The sequence below is a fragment of the Carassius carassius genome, chromosome 17 (assembly GCF_963082965.1).
Source record: "Carassius carassius chromosome 17, fCarCar2.1, whole genome shotgun sequence".
In the NCBI taxonomy this organism is placed as follows: domain Eukaryota; kingdom Metazoa; phylum Chordata; class Actinopteri; order Cypriniformes; family Cyprinidae; genus Carassius; species Carassius carassius.
The window spans coordinates 19,505,201-19,517,290 of NC_081771.1; the positions used below are offsets into that span (position 1 = coordinate 19,505,201).

The following is a 12,090-nucleotide window of genomic DNA, read 5'->3' on the forward strand; positions in this document are numbered from 1 at the left end:
CAAGAACTTATTTCAGTTAAGAAGTATTTCATCAAAATGAACATAATGTTGTGTTTTTTATATGCACACATACTGCAGGTCAAAAAATTAATTCAGGTGGTTTTTGACACAAGTGGGAACTAATGCAGTACAAAAGATTCTCTGTGGAATCTAAGCTTGCAAGTCAAGTCGTTCGACATTTAGATTATCAGGGCCGATTGCTATTCCATATTCAAGATTATTCAAGCCGATTTAAAAACCCACTTGAGGAGCAAATGGAGCTGGTCTCCCACCAACCGTTTTTGTCTCACATCCTCTCACTCTCTTGGAAAGGTCACTCTGAATTCATTCTTCTCTATACTGCCTGTTCTTGACAAGTACCACTTGATAAATCTTACCCATGAACCCCTGAGGGTTACCTCATCATGATTGGTTCTATAAATATATTATCGATGCTCTAACAATGTCATGATGTTACTGAGGCAACACATCTACCAGGACTTCAGTTATCGAAAAAAAAAAAATACTTTTAACATTGTGGCCAGTGCATGTGGCATATGGCTTCCAGCAGCAGTTAAATCATGCATTTTTCTGTGCATACTTTGAAGATATAAATAAGTATTTACTGATGGTATGCAGAGGTCCTGCAAATATTCAGATGCTGTTGTCCTTTCCTCTATGCATGTTCGCTGCAATCCTGTTTGTACCAGCGGTGTATTCCAGAGATATAAATGTTTTACTGCAACACACTGAGACAAAACAGGTTCAGATAATGACATGGTTTAAATCTACATTTTAACAAACCCAAGAAAGAAAATGTTATTTATTTACCTGTGAATGTGATTTTGAATCTCACATGGGGGGCATTTGACTTACTTCATTGATTTGTTGTATGTGACATACATCACAAATTAGTTCTGGACTGTTAATAGCAAATGTTTTATTCCCCTTGCAGCTGGCGCCAGATGATGCATGGAAGTGCCCCCACTGTAAGCAGATGGAGCAGGGGATGGTGAAGATGAGCTTATGGACCCTGCCTGACATCCTCATCCTGCACCTCAAGCGTTTTCGGCAGGTGGGCAAACGGCGAAACAAGCTCTCCACCCTCATTCGCTTTCCGATAAGCGGTCTGGATATGACTCCCCATGTGGTGAAACGCAGTCAGAGCATGAAGAATCTGGCCCCGTCGCCTGCAACTTGGAAACATGGAGATACTGACTTCCTTTATGACCTGTATGCAGTCTGTAACCACCACGGAGGCATGCATGGAGGCCATTACACAGGTGAGTGTGCTGATAGTAAAAAGCAAGGGGTTATTTGTCCATTTAAAATGTTTCTTAAATATATATATATATATATATACAGTACAGACCAAAAGTTTGGACACACCTTCTCATTCAAAGAGTTTTCTTTATTTTCATGACTATGAAAATTGTAGAGTACTGTATATATATATATATACATATATATATGTGAATGTGAAGTGACATTCAGCCAAGTATGGTGACCCATACTCAGAATTTGTGCTCTGCATTTAACCCATCCAAAGTGCACACACACAGAGCAGTGAACACACACACACACTGTGAGCACACACCCGGAGCAGTGGGCAACCATTTATGCTGCAGCGCCCGGGGAGCAGTTTGGGGTTCGGTGCCTTGCTCAAGGGCACCTAAGTCATGGTATTGAAGGTGGAGAGAGAACTGTACATGCACTCCCCCCACCCACAATTCCTGCCGGCCCGGGACTCGAACTCACAACCTTTCGATTGGGAGTCCGACTCTCTAACCATTAGGCCACGACTTCCCCAATTATATAAATATAATTATTATTACACATGCAGTTTTTTTAATCCTTCTTCAATTATAGGTGATTTTGAGTTTCATTCAGTGACATAAAACTAATGAAAAAAGTCACTTTTTACACTCTCAGTAGTTTGTCATATCTAAATACATGCATTATAGGTGAATTCTTATATGCTTTTTTAATATTCTATGTTGGAAATATGAATGAAATAGAGGTTGGGAGGAAATTAATGAAATGTCACCACAGATCATGGTAAATCATATAAGCAAGTATATAGGAATAAAGAAAGAAAAGAAAAGAAGATTTAACAAAAATGGATGAATGCTTAGTTGCATTATTATTATTAAGTTGTGCACAATTATTTAATTGTAATTTGTTATTCCCATTAGGATTAGGACTGAGTAAGGTCTCCCTACTAACAGGATCCACGAATGTGGATAACCACATTAGGAAAAAAAAGATATAAGCTAAATCTCCTCCTTCTCTATGAAATCACTATCTCTTAGGAATTTTCTTTAGTAAACTTGCAAATAAAGGTGCATACATTATAGCACAGCATGCTAAGAAAGACAGTATAAACAAGGAATTTTGTCACAAATGTCAATGCTGTTTTTTATAGATGTTATCTTTTGATCCTACCTACACTTACTTTTCAAAGTGAGATATTGTCATTTCAACATAATGCAAAAGAACAGGGTTGAATTTCACAGAAAGAGTTTGCCTTACTTTGTTGTCAATACTCAGATAGACCTGTGTTCATACTTTACAAAAAATACCTAAAAGATTTGCAGATCCCCTGGTCGTCTGACTGTGGCTCAGACCAATTCTTTTTTGTCTCTGTCACAAAATGTGAATTATTTTTTTGTCCATCCATTACCAACATTTATCAGGATCTCTACAGATTTTCTCAATGAAATTTTTTTTTATACTGTAAGGATACTTGTTTTATATTTACACTTGACATGACTGTTCTATATAGCATTACATGCATATTATGCATAATAGTGGCCTTCTAGCTTTGAGGAGTTGTCTAGCTGATTGCGATAATGTCAATTCTTTTTGTGAACATAGCTCAGTTTACATCAGCTAAGATCAGTAAGATTTTTTATGTTTTTTAATAAGTTTTTTTTAACTCATCTAAACATTTATTTGATATAAAAAATACAGAACAAAATATTATATAAATAAAAATGCAGTATTGTGAAATATTATTCCAATTTAAAATAACTGCTTTCTATTTGTATAGAAAGTATATATGTACTTAATATAAGTTATTCATGTGATGCAAAGCTGACTTTTCATCTCTAGTCCTCAGTGTCATATGATCCTTCAGAAATTAGGGATGGACAATAATTCAATATCAGTATGTATAGCTATATAAAAAAAAATGAAAAAAAAAAAAAATAACGGTGATATGATTTTTAAACACATTTCTGATACATTACCGGTGTTTCCCATACATTGATTTTTTTGTGATTTTTGACTTTGTTTAATAAACATGAGCACTGCACGTTTCAAAATCATAAAACGGCGCGGGCGCTCTCACTGCGCCTCCTTGCTGGCAGACAATCAGTTTGCATTTTCAATAATAAGCCTCTCCAACAACATGTTTTTGTTGTTGCTTTTTTTTCTGCAGCAACTCAGAGCACTTTTCATACTCTTTATACTAAAGCACATTTGTTTCAATCTATAAGAATAACCAACCTACACTACCAGTGAAAAGTAAGATAAACAGTAAGTTCAGTATCACATGATCCAGAAATCTTTCTAATATTCCAATTTGCTGATTATCAATATTTAAACAGTTGAGTACTTTTTTTTTCAGGATTCTATGTAAATAGAAAGATCCAAAGATCAGCATTTATCTGATATAAAACGCTTTATTAAGATTCTGCACTATTCCCTTCAAAAGATTGGATTCACTATGATTTTTTATTTTTTTTAATAGATTAAAGAAACGAATACAGTTATTTAGCAAGCATGCTTTAAATTGATCAAAAGTGGTAATTAATTTATAATGTTACAAAAGATTTAGGGCCTTATAATACACCCGGCGCAATGTGACGCAAGGCGCAGCGCAAGTGTGTTTGCTAGTTTCAGTCTGGCGCCATAAATATATATATATGCCTACGTGGCGTAATGGATAGTCATCGCATGTATCAGAATTCGGCTATCTATTTGCTCACACACGAGCAGCTCCGTTTCATCTCAGAGACGCGTTCTGTCTTTGCGCTTGCCAAATTCTGCTGTATAAATAGAAAATCTGTCATGGCACGAGCGCAACTGGCTCTTAAAGGGAATAGAAGATGAGACTCTGATTGGTTTATTGCACGTTATGCCGAAAAAACACCCATTACTCATTAAAAGAATAGGGACAACCCGTTTAGACCATGCGCCCGGGCGAGCCAACCGCTTTTCCGTCGTTAAAATAGCAAAAGTGGATTTGGACACGCCCTGAGTGCACCTGCGCCATGCACTTTACACTTTGCGTTTAGATCATTAAAATAAGGCCCTTATATTTCAGATAAATACAGTTTTTTGAGCAGCAAAACAGAACATGACAATGATTTCTGAATGATCATATTACTGGAGTAATGAGCTTTAAAATGACATGAATAAATTGTATTTTCAAATATTTTCACATAGAAAACAGTTATTTAAAATAGTAAAAATATTTCAAAATGTCACTGTTTTTCCTGTATTTTGGATCAAATAAATGCAGGCTTGGTGAGCAGAAAATAATTATTTAAAAATCTTACAGTTCAAAAACTTTTGACTGGTAGTGTATGTTAGCATATAGTTTGAAGTTAAAGATATTAATATTAATTAGGTGAGTCTGAGACAATTATTTGACAGTGATTTCACATTTCTTGTTTGTATGATGGCTGAATAAAAATAAAAGGTCGACATCAATTTATTTGTGACGGGTTTTTGTTGTTGTTGTTGTTGTTTTATTTCTAAAATATGATATGGTTTTATATTCACTATTATAGGTGTCAGACTTGGCAAGTAAATATTTTATAAATTATTTAGTATCGACCGAAATTAAGATATATATTGTGATTTAAATTTTGTCCATATCAGGATTCTTTGATGAAAGAATTAAAAAATAAATGATTAGTTAAAAAGAACAGCATTTATTTAAAGTATAAATATTTCGTAATGTTATACAGTTTTTGGGGTCAGTGGCTTTTTTTTCTTTCTTTTTTTAATTAATACTTTTATTCAACAAGGATGGAAAGTTTAGACTTACTAAAATAGAAAATATTTATTTTTTCTTTCAGAAATAAACGATAGAAAGGATTACAGTTTAAGACTGGTTCTTTTGAATAGCATAAAGGCAGTATTTGTGTGTGTGTGTGTGTGTGTGTGTGTGTCTGTCTGTCTGTGTATACACACACACACACACACATATTACAGCATATGTCTTTGTAAAACAGCCTATTGTAGGAACTCCGTGAATGGCCACTGGTACAGTTATGACGACAGCAGTGTGGAGATTGTGCCAGAGGAGGAATTGTGCACACGAGGGGCATATATCCTGTTCTACCAGAGAAGAAATGTCATCCCACCCTGGTCCGCCAACAGCTCGGTCAGAGGTGAGTAAATTAACCTTTGTGGCCATACTGCAGATGAAAGCTGATTGACCTTTTTTGCAGTGGATCAACATAAAGCAGAAATCAGCTGAAATATTTTTTTCCTCATATATATTGCAATGTGAATGTTCAACAGTCAACAGTTGCAAGAAAAAATATCCTCTTACCAGGGACAGAATTTTGAGTGTAGGACCAGATTTTCTTACCATTGGACAAGTAATTTTCTCTAACAAGCTACATTGACAGTATTTGCAGTGTGCGAAATATGAAAATGTCCACTTACCTCTCCCCAGATCTTGAATAAATAAATGACTGAACTGTAAAAACTGAGTGAAGTTTTTTTTGAGTTTGAGTTTATTTTGACTGGTGGCTAAGATGCCACTGCCTATGCATGACTTGGTCGTCATGGAAACGATAATACAGAACATGTGCAGATGATGAATTTTAGTTATTAAAAATGAAGGGGGAGTGAGAGAGTGCAGCATGCTTTAAGCCCATGTGTAGGAGAAACATGGACCAGCCACTAAACAGTCTTTATTATCTCATTGTGCAGGTTCCACCAGCTCCTCTATGTCAGATCATTGGCTCATCCGTTTGAATGGTGATAGTAAAAGAGGAAGTATGGTCTCACGGTCTTCCACAACATGCCCTTCTTCCATCCCAGGCTCCCCAGAGTCTCCCATCTTTCAAAATGTACCCTCAATGGAAGAGAGAGGTGAGTCTTCCCATCCAGTTTGTTCTCGTCATTGTAAATAAGGAATGTAAATACAAAAAGGATGTTCCTTGACAGAGATTTCATTATATTTCTTCACTTTTGTTGTGTTATGGGAAAGTGTTTTCCACCATGTGGTAAATATTGTGTAAATATCAATGTCTCTAGGTGGGTTTGAAAGCAGACCTTTCGTGCGAGGAATCCAAGGGCGTAGCGTAAGCATGAAAAGTCCCACCAAGACCAAAATGCTCCCACTGCGATGGTCCTTTGGAAACAAAGACCGCCACAAACCTGCCCAAGTTCCTGGCCAGGCACCTGCAGAGCTGGTGGAGTATTTAGAGTCTGGCAGAAGGCCAAGATGCACCAAAGACCCCATTGTTGCCCTAATGACTCAACCTTCTGATAAAGCAAGTGGTAAAGAAGAAGTTACGAAAAAATCCACAGCCAAATCTTCAGGCCACAGCAGCCTCGGACCTCCAGAGTTTCTCAAAATACCACAGGGTCAAGAAAAAAGTAGCTCAGAGAAAGCAATGGGCCAACAACCCAGCAGCAGACCAAGAGAAGATGGAACTTTGACCAGACGGAGCAGCAGAAAATCAAAACAGGACAAATCACAGTCCAGAAACAGCTCCGGCACAGGGATCCAATCCAGTTCCAGTGGTCCAAGCAGGTGGGATGATCCAGGCGAGGAGCAACACCATCTGGAGGAGAAACAGCGAAAGGGACAGGAGACAAAACATCACGACAATGTCTTCGCTTTTCTTAAAGGTGGTTTCATGAAGAAAGACTCGCTTCGGAGGTCTCGAGACAGTGAATCTGTGAAAAGTGGTGACACAGATTTGAAAAGCCTATCTGGAGTTTCACTCTCCAATGGGACACACAAAAGAATTTCAGAAGGTAAATCTAATAGCACTAACCAAGTTCGTAGCAGACTTAGAGATGAATTTGCAAATGGCAAGGTGAGTCGTGGGTCATCAGACATTAAACGCTCACAAAGTTCTTCCAATATTCAAAGCAAGGCCGATCTAAGCTTAAGGAGGACGGCATCTCTACACAGGAATGGCACGTTGGCAGCTCAGCTGCAGAATGTTTCTATAGACAGGGGCTCTCAGAACACCCTGCAACGCACACGCTATAGCACAAACTCGCTGGGCAGAAAGAAGGCAGTCCCTGAATCAAGCTTCTGAGACTTACTTCACTACACCCAAATATCACAACAGCGTAGCAAATATCTAAAAGCCCACGTATGATGACGTATGTTAAGAAAGAAAGCTTTGAAATGATGGCAGCACACTATGAAGTAGCACATACATTTGGAATAAGTGGATGATATTTTCTGTTCACTTTTCTCTGCTTATATGAAGTGCCTCTGAACCAGAGCAAATGTTTGTTTTTTTTAGATTGTGTTTTGGCACTGGAAGTACATTGCACACTGCCCTCAGCACCATGATTTTGAATTGAAAAATGATTTGCCTCAGATTTGCCAGTAAATAAATTTATCAGCTGTAAAACATGAAGGGAATTGCTATATACTGTATATATATATATATATATATATATATATATATATATATATATATATATATATATATATATATATATATATATATAAATAACTTTTCAGTTTTATCTTTTATGATTATGTACTAGATTGTTCTGACTGGCTGCTAACCTCTCAAGGGTTTTCATGACATTTATCAAAGATGTCAGTTCCTGGACTTTCTGTGAATTTTATTACACCAATGTCTGACTTAATCTTGCTCTCAAAACTGAACACATTTGTATAATTAAATTATTTTAGAAAGTTATAAAATCTAACAGAATCTAAAGGGATGATATATATTTCTAATGCTCTATCACATATGTACAAGGATGGCATGTTGACAACACAATGTATTAGACAGAACCCCTTAGTAAAACAATGTCATTCTGAAAAGCACAATCACAACAACCTCACCTTGTCACCAGTGGTTTAATCCATCACCTAAAACTAGTTTGAATGCAGTAAGAAGAAACTCTTTAACTTAAAGGATAGTACACCAACATAATTAAATTGTCATTGTTTACTCACCCTCATGTTGTTCATGTTTGACTTTTTTATTAATAGACCACAAACAAAGATGTTCATGCTGCTCGTTTCCATTCATAGAAAGTTAATGGTAACCAGCAACTATCAAGTTCCAAAATGATTACACCATTAAAGGGTTAGTTCACCCAAAAATGTGACATGTGACATCAGAGGGTCAGTTAGAATTTGTTGAAGCATTGAAAATACATTTTGGTCCCAAAAAAAAAAAATTACGACTTTATTCAGCATCTCTGATGTCACATGGACTACTTTGATTATGTTTTTATTACCTTTCTGGACATGGACAGTATACCATACACACAGTTTCAATGGAGGGACTAGTTAGAGATTGATAGTACAGGTTTGAAACAACAATGTAAAATGTTTTTTTCATTCCTTTAATCAAGCTCATCTGAAAATGTATGATGTGTTCAAATAACGTGAAGATCTAGCAATACCAATGACTGCAGAATAAAGAAAAGCCTCAGTGTAACCAGTAAAGTGACCTTAAAGAGTAGAAATCTATGACACAGATTGTGTTTGGCTCTAATTGCTCGGAACAACAGTCAGAACATGTCATTTTGTCACCTTCTTATTTGGACTAATTGGGTCCATATGTCCATTAATTTTTATGTATCCCTCTCTAGAAGCATTTAAATACTCTGAATGCAGCTCATTTAACTCTACATGCACTGCAAAGCTCATTCTTTTGCAAAATAAAACATTTTTTTCATTATCAAATATTAAAATAACTTATTTTTTCTCAGTATGATTGTGACTGAATCAAAACTCAAATATAAAACTGAATCAAAATCACACATCTGTGTGTTAAATTAATCTAACAAGTCATGGACCAAACAGAAAGTGTCCTGTTGATTATTGCACATGATATGGAATATTCACTAGCTCCTCAAATGTAAAATACTATGTTTATCTCTTTGCAATCTAGGCTTGTTAGAAAACTGTGCCTCTACCTCCATTTTTGAAAAACTCCAAAAATGTACCTATACATAATATTTACTACAGTTTCCAGCTGAAATGAACACTAGTGGAGGTAAAACACTAACAACTTTTATTCTTTATACACAAATTATTATTAAAGGAGCAGATTATTTATTAATAAAGACTTTTTTTTTGTGCAGCTCCTTGCACAATATTATGTTATTACCTCTTTTTTACCAGTGCATGATTTGTAAACTAGTACTGTACATAGTGTTTGCATTATGTGACCAGTTCCATAGGTTATGCTCCATCTGGTAGTATAGTAAACTTGCTTTGTAACTCACCTGGTACAGCACTGCAAATGTGATGCAGAGCACTTCTGCAGCAAGAGAGCTCAAAGACTTAAATTACATGGCAAATGTGTCTTTATCTCATGATTTTAACAATTTATTGTGAGTGGTATTATATGTCAGATGTGATAGAGCATTCACATGTAGCGCCACAAATGTTTCATTTATAAACTGTGACAATTTGTACTACAACCAGTGTAATGAAGCATTGCCAGATTCACATCCACCTGTTTGGAGGAGGATTAAACGTTATCAGTGCTTCTTGCATTCTTGAGTGTAAGAAGCAACATAATTTAATCTGGCTGAGATGTTGCCAAATGCACATTTTTCCAGTGAACCTGGGTACTGTATGCAGTAAAGTTTCAATTGCACTGTAGAATAAGGTTTAATAATTGGTACATTTACAGATATGCTGCTATAGTTTTTGTTGATCTGAATAAGCAAAGATATGAAATGAAGGTTTGTTTGTTTCAGTGCTCAAACACCTTCTGCCTATATATTCAGAACAAAGAACATTACTGTCTTTAGAAAAAAATTGTATACTTTTATATTGCATTTTTTTTTTCATTACTGTGCTGTAGAAGTTGTTATACCATCGTACCAGATAAGAGATGATTCAGTTTTAAAGTTTTCAGCATTAATTGAAAAAAAAAAAAATCAGCTTCGTTGAAATATGTGTACATTTTTGTTTTCTTCTGTCAACATCTAATCATCTCTGTTATTTTGTTGAATATGTCAAAGGGGTTATGTAAAAAGCAGCAATTACACACAGCATGTAACAGAGTGTAGACATAAAGGTCTGCTCCCCAAGGGCATTTTGTTTTTTTTTTCCACTACCATCCTTTCAAAATAATCCTGCTTTCACTATGCTTGAAATAATTATTGTACTGACAAGACAATGAATGAAGGAATCTTACCCTGAAATCTTCTCTTTTTTTATTTTTATTTTTTTAGATGTTTTATATGCAACTTTTTATAAACATTTTGTAATGTCTTTGTTTGTGTGTGTGTGTGTGTGTGTGTGTGTGTGTGTGTGTGTGTGTGTGTGTGTGTGTGTGTGTGTGTGTGTGTGTGTGTGTCTTATATCAAAAAAAAATCTATGGATAATATATCTGGGAACAGTATATGTAGGGATAGATTATATGTACAATTCAAATTATCATTGAATTATTCCACAAGGGTACATGATCTGCTGTCAAGATGATTATATTTGTTTGGACCTGTGTCTATACAATAACAATAAACATATATTTTTGTATAATTTCTGAAATTAAAAAGACATTGGTATTCACGGCACGTTTCTTAGACTCTTTTAAAAATACTAGTTTCAACGTTTATGTTGATTCACATCTAAAAGTGTGTGTGTGTTTGCATACTGAATGACACTAAAACTCACCACTCTTTGCAGCACTTTGTGAAAAACTTTTTTGCTTTGGCTACAATAGCTCCAGTTCCTGAGGGAGTCTTCACAGAGCATGCAAAGAGCAGCCTGATCCATTCCTCATCAGCATGCACTACCCTATAGTCTCCATCCTCAGTTTGAAGACATTGGTGTCAATGTTTCAGTATCTCTGCTGTGTTAAGCAGAAATCTAAATTCTGGTATTTTTCTGTAATCATTCACAAAAGCTTGGTTTACATTATTTAATCATTCACAAAAGCTTGGTTTACATTATTTTGAATGCAAATTGCATCTAAGAAATTTACTATGCACTTCAGAATTATATAATAATTGTTATAATATTACAAGGAATGCAAGGACAAGAAAGTGATGCTTGATTTGTCTGCCCCCTAGAAATCTGTAATTATTTCTGAGATGTTTGGGACCACTGAAAACATCCACACATACAAACTTGGATAACTGCCAAATAGCTCTTACTTTTCCTGTATAACATTCTGTAGGTGTTTTTAAAAACAGACATCAGTTCACCCCAAAATGAAAGTTCTGTCATCATCCTAATGTTACAAATTTATATGTTATATATAAATTTATATCTTAGTTTCTTCTAAGGAATATGAAAGAGCAGGTTAGATAGAATGTTAGAGACTGATAATTTCGCAGAACCTGATTTTACCAAGTGAGACATGTTCCTGGGACAACATCTTTGTTGTCCCTGGAACAGCATTGTGATTAACCAATCATATTTGAAGAACCAGTTTATAGATTTCGTGAAGTTTACGCTTAAAATCACTGTTTGGTGCTTGTACATCAGTGTCATTCATCTATCATTTCCTCTGATTTTAGGGATTACTCATGGTTAGGCAGTGTTGGGAAGGTTACTTTGGAAATGTAATAGGTTACAGATTACAAGTTACCCTGTTTAAAATGTAATAGTAGTGTAACTTTTTCAATTACTTTATTAAAGTAATGTAACTAATTACTTTTGAGTACTTTTTGATTACTTTTCTAAATTTGTGAAATTTAAAGAATAATAAATAAAAGCATATACATCAACTTAAATACATTTATCTAATAAGCATGTGACGTATTCTGTGTAATAAACTCCTGAAACATTGGTGTTTTTTTGAAACTGCTGTCTCTTTGTATATGATGATAGTTTTCTCAAAATAAGTAAAATGCACATGAAGTGACACAGAGCAGTTCTAGAAATTATGTTTATGTGCTCGTGTACTCCTA

At 35.3% G+C, this 12,090-nt stretch overlaps 1 protein-coding gene across 1 annotated transcript in view; it reads left to right on the forward strand.

Annotated features, from left to right (window-relative positions):
• Positions 1-7,613, forward strand: part of usp43a (ubiquitin specific peptidase 43a) — a 134,971-nt gene extending 127,358 nt beyond the window's left edge. Inside the window, exons 12-15 of the mRNA XM_059571232.1 lie at positions 935-1,262; positions 5,226-5,384; positions 5,935-6,096; positions 6,262-7,613. Coding sequence (XP_059427215.1) covers positions 935-1,262; positions 5,226-5,384; positions 5,935-6,096; positions 6,262-7,280 — 1,668 coding nt within the window. The 3' untranslated portion in view covers positions 7,281-7,613. The remainder of the gene's footprint in view (positions 1-934; positions 1,263-5,225; positions 5,385-5,934; positions 6,097-6,261) is intronic.
• Positions 7,614-12,090: the final 4,477 nt, after the last annotated feature.